Source organism: Panthera tigris, chromosome B1 (assembly GCF_018350195.1).
Source record: "Panthera tigris isolate Pti1 chromosome B1, P.tigris_Pti1_mat1.1, whole genome shotgun sequence".
In the NCBI taxonomy this organism is placed as follows: domain Eukaryota; kingdom Metazoa; phylum Chordata; class Mammalia; order Carnivora; family Felidae; genus Panthera; species Panthera tigris.
This window is the reverse complement of record NC_056663.1, coordinates 39,292,573-39,305,888: the sequence shown is the minus strand read 5'-3', so window position 1 is coordinate 39,305,888 and position 13,316 is coordinate 39,292,573. Positions and strand designations below refer to the sequence as shown.

At 40.3% G+C, this 13,316-nt stretch overlaps 1 protein-coding gene across 8 annotated transcripts in view; it reads right to left on the bottom strand.

Moving 5' to 3' along the window:
* Window positions 1-13,316, bottom strand: part of SH2D4A (SH2 domain containing 4A) — a 59,386-nt gene that overhangs the window by 26,175 nt on the left and 19,895 nt on the right. For 7 of the 8 annotated variants that reach the window (XR_006216624.1, XM_042983318.1, XM_042983317.1 and 4 more), the window contains one exon: window positions 2,217-2,297. The exons of the other annotated variant lie outside the window; for it this stretch is intronic. Coding sequence is in view for 6 of the 7 variants with exons in the window: in XM_042983318.1 (XP_042839252.1) it covers window positions 2,217-2,297 (81 nt within the window). In the remaining variant the exon portion in view is untranslated. The remainder of the gene's footprint in view (window positions 1-2,216; window positions 2,298-13,316) is intronic. 8 annotated transcript variants of the gene reach the window in all.

Below are 13,316 nucleotides of genomic sequence, written 5' to 3'. Positions count from 1 at the left end.
ATGCTTAATTGATTGAGTCACCCAGGCACCACAAGATGTAACAAAACTTTTGTGTATTTATTATTTTCACTTTTTTTCTTACTTTCATTTCCTGCCTAGAGCTAAGCCTCTGCAGTTTGCCAATATTATAAAAACTAAAACAAACAGACAAAAAGCAGCTTCTGGTGTTTTAAATGACTGTTAGGGGCGCCTAACAGTTACAAGTTGATCCTTACTTCCTACTTCATCTATTTAGAAAACCAAGCCAAACCATCATTTCCTTTTTAGAAGTGTTTGCTGGAAACATGTAGGCCCAGGATGGGGATGGTGAGCCAAGCATGGGAAAATCAAGATAGAGGCTGAGGAGTGAAGGAACAGCAGGGCTGAGGCTGAACACTGGTCCATACGCCCACGGACTGAGGTTTAAACATGAGGACAGGCAGTTTGATGTCAAAACGTCTCCCACAGAAAGTCTCTCATCCCAGCCTGTTAATGGAAATACTCTCCACAAGTTTCCTCAGAGAGCCTCTCCATTGCCTTTAAAGTGGGAAGGCTCTGTTTTATTACCTTTGTTCTACAGAGAAGCTTGGTAAGTGATCTTTCTGCTCATTCACTCTCTTGAATTCCCAGATAATTTCTTAAGTTAGAGAGGGGATGTATCGGCCCATGGCTCTAGGTGTTCTCCTGAGAGGGTGTGAAAACGAATAACTTACATCTTAAAATGTTCGAGAACCACTGATCTAGTCCATTTCCCTTATTTTGGAGACAAGATATTTCAGGCCCAGTCTAAACACTGATGTACCTTAGACCTCAGACCACTTCTCTTTTCCATCTAAACTCACTCTCTAGATGATCTCATTTTTCATCGTGGCTTGAAATAACACCAAGATACCAAATTCCTTACAAGGGTCTACATGATTTCTCAGCACTGATCTCTTTGACCATGTCAAGCGAGCTCTTGCCTTTGTGCCTTTATACTCGCTGTTCCCTCTGCTGGGAACATACTTTACCCCAGTCATCCACATGGCCCCTTCCCTCATTCCTTCAGGTCTCCACCAATAGCACCTTTACAGAGTAGCCTTCTCTGACTACCTCTATAAAAAACCAATTCCCACCCTCCCAGCCTTCCTCAGCTCCCTTATCCTGCATCATTTTCCCCCATAGAACTTACGACCATCTGACTTCATAGATGTGTTTGTTGTCTGTCTCCACATCCAGAATATAAGCTTCCTGAGGGTAGGGATTTTATCTATTTTTTCACTGTGTTTCCAAAGCCTGTAACAGTGCCTACCACAGAGGAGAAACTCAGCAGAAATTGGTTGAATAAATACACAGACCCTTTGTCTTTCTTGCTATCATTTGAAATGAAGCAATGTAATCTGGGCAGTGTAACTGAAATTTTCCTTTAGATGCTCTGGAATGGCCTATATTATATCAGCAGTATGCACACCAGGACTATACCACAAAAGTTCATGGCTTCTTGAAGTCTCCACAGGAGCTATCTCAGTTCATGCATGTCCCTGCAGACCAGTCAGGGAATTGACCTCTACTAGAGATCTACTAGATCTGCTAGAATCTACTAGAATGTGGGCCTTCACCATGACCCCATCTCAGGCCTGTGGTCACTCAGAACCTTCTCTTTACAGCCTCCTATCTTATGCTATGTTTTCAAACTTACTGCGGGTCAAATCCTACCATGGTTTCCAACTGCCAGCCTATGCCCCATTTATTGTGAAAAATGTATGATACAATGACAATCTAGCATGATGGAGGAAACAGGCTTGGCCTGTAGGAAGAATCCCACGTCTGGGTGGATGTGTGAGAGGTCTGAGTGCCTAAAGGAGCTCCTGGCACAGTGGGCATGGACGGCACAAGAGGCTGCTCATCCTGAAGGGACAGGTTCACAGAACCAATGAACACATTAGGAACTTAATCTGAATTCACCATTTCTGCCAAGTTAAATGCTTCATTTATCGCTCTCTGGTGTTGTCTCTGTTTAGATCTTCCATGAGGAGTTTAGCAGATATTTCTTGGCATCTGTTCTTTCCATGATACTCAAGACTTTTCCAACCTCCAGATAAACAGGTAAAGATGAATAGCTATGCTCACAAGCTTTTTAAGACAGATTTCACATTTTGCTGCTTTCATTTCTGCATGAGACTAATATATCCATTTGTGAAACATTAGTGGACATGGCTATACATTTAGCCCCCTGAAGACAGAATGTAAGTCTTTACCTGGTGAAATCCATATGCCTTCATACGATTGATAGAATCTGCCAACATTTGTTGAATATTTCTTGAGGAACTGGAGAATGACTAAAAATTAAATGAAACATGTTTTTTATACCATTTAGAACTACAGTGCAGTTTCAGTAGATAATCTGTTAATGCTTCCTTTGTTTCAATGTTCCCTAACCTGCCCCACTCCCATAGATGTATGTACCAAAGCTTTCCACCACCAAAGTCCCTGAGTCCATAATGACTGAGGCAGTAGGTACGGGAGACCTCAGCCTCCCTACTCAGTAGGGGATTATTGCTCAAGACTCTGGAGCTGGTGTTTTGGTCATGACAAGTGGGTTTCTCTTTTTTGTTCCCAGCTGGCCCCAGGGCTCCAGAATGACTTCTAGACATCACCATTACTCCTTAATTTAAATTATCTTCTTCTCTTAATCCCTGCTCTACGTCATCCCCTGTTTTAGTTCAGACCAGAGAAATGCTTCATCTCTGACATTTAACTGCATATGCCTTGCTCCCTGTCTAGGACTGGAGGCATGACTAGAATATCAGTTTGGTGCTTGGGAGCCCTGGCCACTTTCTCTGTCTGATCACTCTCCTCCCCTCCCCACCTCTCCCACCCCTGTTACCCAGCCCAGTATCTGGCTTTATGCTGCTCTGGATGGATTTCCCAAGAGGCAACTCCTGCCAATGTGGTTCCCAGATCCATTGCCCAGATTCCCTGGTGTCACTCCTGCCTGCCACATGCCAACTGCTCTGGCATTGTGACTGAGCTGGCATATCACACGGAGTGTCTCTTAAGGCCAGGTCAGTTACACAGGCCCCTGTCCCCCTGCCCCGGCCTGATGCAGAGTCTGGGCCAAGTCCCAGTATGAAAAGTCACATGAGCCTCTCGCAACCCATATCACCATGATTTATGTGCCCTGTGCCTGAGGACTCACTCCTGAATTTTGGTATCGATCAGAAATTGTCAGTAAATTTTCAGAAAAAGGTTGGTACCGAGATTCAGTGTGGAGCATAAGATACTTTAGGGTCATTACCATGTCATGTAATAAACCAGTGTGACTACCTCAGTTTTATCCCTTATCTCACAGTACCTACATTGCTTTTCCCAGCTGCCCTAGCAGTTAGGTGTGCCCATGGGAATAAGTTATTTCCAATTTGTGATACCTGGTATTTGCCACTCCTATTCAAGTCCTTAAAACCTCCTTCACCCATTCCTCTCCACTTCCCACTTCCCCCTTCCTTTGGGCTGAAATGGTGATCACAGTCATGCTACTACACCTTCAGTCCCTGAGTGACTCTGTGGACCTGGGCCTCCTGAACCAGAACCATTCTTTGAAGTTCTAAGTGAGAAAGATGAACTCCTGTTGTGTTTTGCCTATTGCTTTGTTGGTCTATTTGTTATAAAAGTTTAGTCTATTTTAGTTAATAAAACTGGCCATGGCAATTGGTAGTGGCACTCTTCAAGCCCTCTGTTGAGTTTTTTTACTAGTCATGGAGAGTGCTATTAATGCTAATTCCACTGAAGGCTACTAGTCATTAAAGGCGCATTATGACCAGGCACTGTGTTAGTAACTTAGTATTATTTTTATTCCTCAAGCACCTATGATGTATGGACAACACAATACCCAACTATCAGAGGAAGAAACTGAATCTCAGAGGAGTTGTACAGCTTTCTGGCATCATACAGCTGGGTAGTGCCAGAGTTTATACTTTTCCCACTATGTCAACATTGCAATGATAGGAAATGAGTTGTAGGTCAAAATGTTTCTTTATGCTTATTACTTGGCAAAATAATGACTCCTATAGGTTTCACAATTGCTACCTACCATATTCTATCTCATTTTTATTTTAATATTATAAAAGGATACATAACTGCTCTGCATCTAAAACAGAATAGTATAGTAGCCAGTTCCCTATCTGTGAACAGGTTAGAACTGTTTTAACAGATTTTATACATGTCTGTTGAAAAGTCCAACATGACTTTGAAGAACTTGAATTTGTAGTCTCTGAATAAATTTCCACCATAAGGAATGTGAGCTTTAAAAACAGGCCCACTCTCCCTCTCCCTTTATTTAATGATATAAGATCCGTGGGACATCATTTTGCAAAAAGGATCAGTTTCTTCTATGTTGAAAATTAGGAGGGGGGCACCTGGGTAGCTCAGTCAGTAAAGCATCCAACTTTGGCTCAGGTCATGATCTCATGTTTTGTGGGTTTGAGCCCTGTATCAGGCTATGCATTGACAGTGCGGAGCCTGCTTGGGATTCTCTCTCTGTCCTTCCCCCACTCAGGCTCTTTCTCTCTCTTTCAAAATAAATAAATAAATTGAAGAAAAAAACTTTAAAGAAAAAGAAAATTAGGAGATTGGTAACCACCCTCCCTTGTCTGCTCAAGCACTGTACTCAGGTTCTAGCTATGGAACCAGCCACTAGTCTGTAGCAGGACCTGGACCTAGGCAGCCAGCAGAGCTTTGGACTGGGGATTTGTCACCAGCACTCATCCACCCTCAGCCTTTAAGCTCGCAGACTCTCAGTTGTTTCCTGAATTAGCTTCAGGCTAACAGGGCTTGGACAGGTCTCTTCTAACATATATTCTACTTTGTCAAACCTTTTTCCCCCATCACTTGCCAATTACTGTCATCTGCATGGCACTTGAAGCACACTGTGTGAGTTATTCTTTGTCCCTTAGAATTATTTGCTCAATTGAATGATTCATCTTATATGCACATACAGCATTGTTTCCTTACCACTTGCTTTTTTTATTATCTTTTTTCCTATATTATCTATCTACCACCAAGGGCAGACCACCCCAAGATGGACTACATTGGCATGAAGGTAATTTTTGAGTTAAAAGCAATCAAAACCCAGCAGATTCAGGAAAAGCTCGTTACCTTCCCACCTCAACTACTTAAAAGAATTTAGATAGAGGTCTTGCTCCAGGAAGAGAGCTGTCACTAGAGATAACTCCATGACACTATGAACTAGGTATAGCAGAGAGAGAGGAATCTAGCAGAGCCTGTTTGATCAATGTCCTCTGTGTCTCATTCTTTCTGAGTGGCCCAGAAAACATTTGTTTTTACCAAACATTTACTCTTTTTTATCATCCTGTGAATTGCAGGAAGTCCCAGACCCCTAGAGCCCCTTTCTCCTTAGTTCAGAATGATATATACACCACATTTTGCTTGACTGTCTTCAGAATTTTCACATCTGTGTGGGTTTCTCATACATAGGAAATTAAATTTGATTTTCTCCTGTTAGTCTGTCTCGTGTCACTTTGATTCTTATTCTGGCCAGAAGGACCTCGAAGGGCAGAGGAAATCCTTCCCCGACACCAGCATTTCAACATTCTCACTGCTTTTGCACTTCTCAGAAATGATGGGGTTATTAATACTCTTAAGATAATTCAAAATTGGGAGCACCTGGGTGGCTCAGTCAGCTGAGCGTCCAACTTCAGCTCAGGCCATGATCTCACAGTTCCTGAGTTCGAGCCTCACGTCAGGCTTTGTGCTGACAGCTTGGAGCATGGAGCCTGCTTCAGATTCTGTGTCTCCCTCTCTCTCTCTGCCCTCCCCACTCATGGTCTGTCTCTCTCTCTCTGTCTCCCAAAAATGAATAAATGTTAAAAAAAAAAAAAAAAAAAAAAAAAAAAAAAAAGATAATTCAAAACTAAGCACAGACAAATGAGCCAGACAATGAAATGGACCGGAACTGAAGGGATAATGTGACCATCAGCACCATCTGCTGGTGCCATCAGATTTGACATCCTTTCTTTGTCACAAGTTTTAGGTTCTGTTCTCAGTATACCAAAGCTCTGAGTTGGTTCTTGAGCAGAGGAGTCAGAGCATAAATAATTTCAATTAGTTTAATAACCACCCAGTTAATAACTACCTGATACTTCTACTGAAGTACTTCTATAAGTCTAAAATATATGGTAAACTCTAAAAACTCTTCACATATACCAAGAACCACATATAAAAATTCTAGTTTTCAAGGTGAACCAAGATTTGCCATTATTCCAAAGTGCTAAAATAATATGAAGAACTAATGAGGACTTGTATAGAATGGGTTCATTCAGATACACTTACCCATTCTACAAATACATGAAATACAAGTTCAGTATAGTAGACTGAAAACAGTATGATCCAAGATTTCCTTTATTAAAAAACAACCAGATTATTGGCTCAAAAGTGACTATTTATGATGTTAATACCAGATGGAGACAATCTCAGGAATGCTGTTGCCACTCAACATTCCCAGAGTGAAGATGAAGAGGCTTCTTGGAGAAGGCACCATGCCCCCTCTGCAGCTTCCATATGATGCTATGTTCCAGGGAATATACTTTTTAATTATTCCTATTATTAGAAAGAGAGGAAAACTACCCATACCTGCATAATTTTTGCTTTCAAAGCACTTTCAAGTCCGATACATCATTTGACCTTCATTATCAATCCTATAAGAGAATCAAAGCAGGTACTGTCCCTTTACAAAAGAGGTAAGGTGACATGTTAATAGGTAGGAAATCAGAGATTGAAACCATGTCCTCTCGATGTCTACAGCTCAGTCTTTCCGCGGGGTGTCCCAGAGAGAATGTGTGCTTGTTCTCATGCCTACAAGCCACAGCACCCTCTTCCCATTTGCTACATTACAGAGGCTTCTGCAGCTGCTGAAACTCTATGGGCACAGTTAAAGCAATCTTACCTGCTTCATATCCCCTTTATTTAAAAATAAAAACTGCCACAGAATATGACTCCACAAAATAAAGTGAAAACTTGAAAGCCAATGGCATCAGAAGGTAGTAGACTTCCTGCAGACACTGAGTCAGAATGGTCCCTTCTAGTCAGTGCAGGCCCAACCAGATCTGGGAGTGGAGAGCATCTGTATTGACCAAAGGGTAGTGCGTGTGTGTGTGCGTGCGTGTGTGTGTGTGTGTGTGTGTGTGTGTCTGTTGTGTATACAAATTACTGTTAAATTTAGAAGTATGGCAATTCAAATCTATATAAGCAATTGGATTATCAAAAGATACTGTAGCAACATCTGTATTACATGATTACAAATCATATTTCCCCCAGAGACTATGTGTCCCATGAGAATTATTCTAATTATATTCACTTTTAAAACTGATTTGAGGGGTGCCTGGGTAGCTCAGTCAGTTGTACGACCTACTCTTGATTTTGGCTCAGGTCACGATCTCATAGTTCATGGGATCAAGTTCCACATCAGGCTCCGTGCTGACAGTATGGAGCCTGCTTGGGATTCTCTCTCTCTCCTTCTCTCTCTGACCCTCCCAAACTCATGCATATATGCACATGTCCTCTCTCTCTCTCTCAAAATAAATAAATAAACATTTAAAAAAGCTCATTTGAAAAACAGTTCGTTCTGTCTTTTAACTTAATACTCTGTTTAAAAGTATGGCTATGCAATTTATTAACTGCAAATAAACCAGAAAACTCCAATAAACATAAGATTTTTAGCATTCAATTTTTATGGTAAAGATTAAAATGATGAATTAACAGGCTAAAACCAAGAGTTTCCTTTTGAAAAAAAATTACTAGATTAAGTGTTTAGCCATCCTGTTCTTACACCTCTTAAATCCATGGTATTCCTTAATGGATAAAAGGTCAGAATAATGAAGGCAAAGACTATGTCAGCTTAATTCACTGATAGCTGAGCCCTCAGCAAACAGAACAGTGACTGGCACTTAGTAAGGTTCAATAAATATTTGGTGCATGAATGAACATACCATAAATTCATGAAGCACTTTCTCAATCATTATAAAATATTTAGTCTAGTTTTAATATTAATCAAGAGAGACAATTAAAATTCTCTGAAAATTGATGCTCTATAACTCACCCATTTTGCTAACCAGGTCATTGGAATAATCATATCCTGGTATTTCCAGCCATTTTAAATAAAATTTCCCAACGATGATTATAATATTAAGCATTTGAGCATACTGGGATTTAGCTTTTTCCTTCTAAAATAATGAGAGAGGCAGAATAATGAAATTGCTTTGATAAAGTTATGAAGGAGGATAATATGGGGTAGAGATATCTTTCAAAGTCCAACTAAACTAACAAGATGAAAAATGGGACAATCAATTTTACTGTTGAAAATATGGTACATGGTCCCTGTGGAATGATTTTACTGAAACATGAATTAGGACAACAGAGACCCTAGAGAGTCTTTCCTTACTTTGCTAACAATGTTCCTAGTAAAATCTATGCACATGGACTACTAGATAGCCTGACTTAAAAGTACAGCAGACTCTAATATTGTGTGTAATTTTATGGAACATCTTTAAATAATATACTGTCTGAGTTTATTTTGTCCATATTAGAGCACTGAACTGTATACTGAATGAACATCTGTCCACTTTCATTGTACCTTCCCCCTATAACCCCTCACAGCAATGTGCAAATAGGAGAACTGGCAGGGACATCCTCGGAAAATGTAATAATGCAGAACCAATAGGGGTTGTTAGGGCAAAGCATTTCAGATATGAAAGACTTTCAAAGGCTGCCCTTACATTTTCACTAGGGACACACCTGATATATGTTCCATGATATATGGATATCTGATATATGTTCCATGAAAAACAAAATGAAGACAAGCAAGGGAAATAAAGTAATTATTAAATATAAAGTATAAGGATAAAATAATAAAAGATTGTTAAGAGAGAAAAGAGTCTTAAAAACATGATTGATATGGGAAGTCTTGACATAAGGGAATATAGGAACCTAACTATAATATTTATATCATACATAATACTATACAAAACACTTCAATATATATTGCCTCATCGATTCTCATATCCAACCCAGTGATAGGCTATATCTGCCATTTTTAAAATTTTTTTATTTTTTAAAGTTTAATTATTTTGAGAGAACATACATGCAAGCGGGGGGAGGGGCAAAGAGAGAGAGGGAGAGAGAGAGAATCTCAAGCAGGCTTCTCGCTGTCAGCGCAGAGGATGATGCTGGGCTCAACATGGGGCTCAATCTTATGAACCATGAGATCATGACCTGAGCAGAAATCAAGAGCTGGTTGGTTGACTGAGTACCCCAATGCCCTATAACATACTGTTTTTAAAAGCATAACAGTTTAAATGGCTTCTAAGGCCCTAGGATTTTGTAATTCTATCTTCTATAAAATTTTATTCTATAGTCTACCATGAAATTCTACTACGTTACATGGAAACCACTTGGGTAATTATATAACTTTCTGATTATGGCTCCACTCTTGAATTAATAAAATGAGCACAACAAACCCCTTGTCTGTTTTTGCCTAGCATACCCAATACTTTGTCCCTCACAAAAATAATATTGCTTCCTGCATGCATACTAGAAGAGAATATACATCAAGGGAAACAGTTACTGGTTTGGGATTATCCGTCTTTTTTCTTCACACCTGTTAAAAAGAAAACCATGGGCCCAAAATGGCGTTGCCTAGCTTGAGACCTAAGTCAATAAACCAAGACTTACTACCTAACATAACTGCAGTTTCACACCCCCAAAAAGGTAACCTTAAGCAGTCAGAATGGGAATTTCCTGGTCAGCTCTAGGAATTTTACTGACAGAGCACTCTGTTCCCCTTAGAAGGGTGAGCTTGTCTAAAACAATGGATTCTTTGCTAATAGTTTTTTTTCCATTCCCTTTCTACCTTCAAAAACTTTCCTTTTCCAAAACCCTTTAGAGCTCCCTTCTACTTGCTGGATAGGATGTTGCCCAATTCATGAACCAATTAATAAAGTCAGTTGGGTCTTTAAAATTTGCTCAATTAGGGGCACCTGGGTGGCTCACCTGGTTAAGTGTTCAACTTTGGCTCAGGTCTGATCTCAAAGTTCATGAGTTGGAGCCTTGCCTCAGGCTCTGTGCTGACAGCTCAGAGCCTACAGCCAGCTTCAGATTCTGTGTCTCCCTCTCTCTCTGTCCCTCTCACGCTCACTCGCACACTCTCTCTCAAAAATAAACATTAAAAATTTTTCTTTTAATTTACTCAGTTTTTTGTTATTTAACACATCCAATTCAATCCTCAAAATTCTAGCTTGCATTTCAGGAACACATTTTCCCATTCTATTTACATTGAGATTCCTTATTATAAGTGTGAACCCAACTCCCATTTAGGGATTGGCAATATGCCTGTCTGCATACAAGAGCCAGGCAATGCCATAATGGTTCCCAAGCCCAGGCACAGGGCATCTACTCTGGGGTAGGGTGCAGACTTCTCCACCCGCCTACTCACCAAGCTTTAGTATGTCCCCGATTAAATCACCTAAGAAAAACTGTGATTTAGTACTACCGTTCACCCTTTACAAAACGCACAAGCCACGTATAACCAAAACTTGGTTGCTCTATAAGTAGCACTTAGAGATGAATAAAGGTCCAAAAAAAACCCAACAATTCAGCATATTCTTTTCTATTCTTTAAAGAAGTGGTCTTGATCTTAGTATCTTGCTTCTGAATCTCTCCTTTATCAAGGCAAACAGCCAAATTCCGGTTTTAGACAACTGCTGGTTTCTGAGAGCACGTTTAACTTTGGATTGGAAGTGATGTATGGAAGAAGGAAAACCTAAGTGGAAGTCTTTCATTATGTCTGAAAATAGTTTTATAGGTTGTTCCTTCATTGCTATCTGCTAATGGGAACACAAAGCTAGGAGTTAGAATAACACTTAAAAATATAACCACCATGGCTTCAGTGTCAAATTAACAATCAAAGTGTACATTTTAGTAGCATGTTTTTTTATCAGATCTTACAGTAAAATGACAGATATAAAAACAGATATCAGAGTCTTGGGACAGTGTGCAGGCACATGTGCATATGTGCAAAGTAGGGGTAGAGAGGCAAGAGGTGTTATCTCTAACTCTGTTTCTTTAAAGATATGAAGAGGAAAAATCTTGCTCAAGGCTTTTTTTTTTTTTTTTTTTTTTTTGGAATGCTTTGAATCCCAGATGTTTGTGTTCTAATGTTTTAATCTTTTGTTTTGCAGTAGGGTCTACTCTGAAGGCCATTTCTACAAAAATAACAAATGAGATAAAATCTACAAGTGAGCAGATATAGTTTCATTCAAGGTCCCTCTTGGGGGCAAGGACAGTCAGTCTAGTGATTAATGAATAAGTTCCCCAGCCCCTACAAATTACATATAAACAGAGAAACACAAAGGGGCTTATCTTTGAATTAGCATATTCTGCCACTCTCCTAACCACACTCACAACTGTTTTGCACAGAGTGGGGAAAACAAATTCTCTCGCACAGAGTGGGGAAAACACTGGCTGTCCACATCCAGGATCCCTAAGAATTTCCACTTAGCTGCGGAGTACTCCAGTTCTCACCTAAACTCCCCAGGGAGAGGGAGCCTCACACAGTGCATTATCTGTCATTTTCTCTGGCTCCTATTAACTCCCAGTCAGACTTGTCTTTGCATGGGAATGGCATCTGCTTCCCCACCTGCATATCTCAAAACCTGGCTGGGTGACAGCTAAATGCTGATATGTATCATCACCTCTAGTTCAGCGACAGGCACCCAGTAACACAGTGTTCACTGTGATCCACTGAGAACCACAACACTTTCACTAAATACTAAGCAGAACACTATTTCTGAGTTTCCCAAGCACTATCACCACTGCCAAAAATAGGAACAGGGTAGGTATTTCGTAGAGGGCAATAGCTTTTCAGAAAAAGAACCATACATTCAACTCTAATCCAGGCATTACTTCAGCCTCCTCTGCAGAATACACAAACCACTGAGGCTCCTGTGGCCTCCAACTCTTCATCTGAAAAATGAAAAGGACCAAGGCTGGGCCTGCGATAAAACAGCATCTTATAACTGAAGGATTTCAGGGGACAATTCTTTCTGCTTCCATCAGATGGTATTGGGCAAACATCCTCATGTTGATAAATTTTCTCAGCTTCTTTTGTAAAGAAACTGTGTTGCTAATTTAATCCCTACTTTAGAGGGGGCCTTGATTCCCTACAGGATTCTGCCCCAAGTTGCAGAGCTGCCTCTGAAGACTGAAGCCTCCATTCCAGACTAGAGGTCTCCTGCGTCAGCAGTACGGTTTCACAGTACCCGGTTCTGAATCAGGCAGTCTTACTTCTGGCCATTTGTTAAAATGAAAATTTTAAATCAATATAAGTATATTCTTTTAAAAATTTTTCATGACTATTTGAGTGTGTAGAAAATTGCTCTGAGACTGGACTCCAAGTTTTCTAAACCCTGAAGTGGGGGTCAAACAACTATTGTCAAACCACCCCGCCCCCCACCCCAGACTTGCTTCTCATGACTCTAAGGGTGAAACAAATTCTTCACTCTTAGAATTGGGGCAAATCTTTTATGATTCTACAAGACAGCTCCTTGGATGACTCCATCTGCTAATGAATATATAAAATAAATCATTGTTGCGGCACCTGGGTGGCTCAGTCAGTTGAGCATCTGACTCAGGTCATGATCCCAGGGTCATAGGATCAAGCCCTACATTAGGCTCTGCACCGAGCATGAAGCCTGTTTAAGATTCTCTCTCTCTCTCTCTCTCTCTCTCTCTCTCTCTCTCCTTCTGCCCCTCACGTGCACTCTCTTTCAAATAAAAAAATAAATAAAATAAATTTTTAAAAATAATTTAAAAATAAAGTAAATCGTTGTTATATTGGTATAAAACGATCGAAATGCAAACCTATACATTGGGCTGTTCAGTGTTCTGGTCCCATGGAGGGAAGGGTACAACTCTCTACATATCTCTACATTTCACAATCTCTTCTACATTGTGAGAAGATTAGCTATTTTCCAGGAGGGCCAAAAGATGAGAGTTTTGAGTCTCAGGCAGAGGGCTGTGGAGAAAAGCTCAGAATAGGATTGCCAATTGACTGAGAAAGATAAAACTTGTACCTCAATTCCAGAAATGAGACTGGATTAACCTCAGCCTTGTACTACTGGGCTTGAACCTCACATCTTTGCCTAAATTCTGCTTGAATCTGAAAGTCCAGACCCCATGGTGAGGCTCATCCATTAAAACTGTATGGAAACCATCCTTAACATCTGTAGTGATACAAAAAATATTCTATTTCAGGTCATGCCTACGGGTGTTGTTTAGGACCATGAATG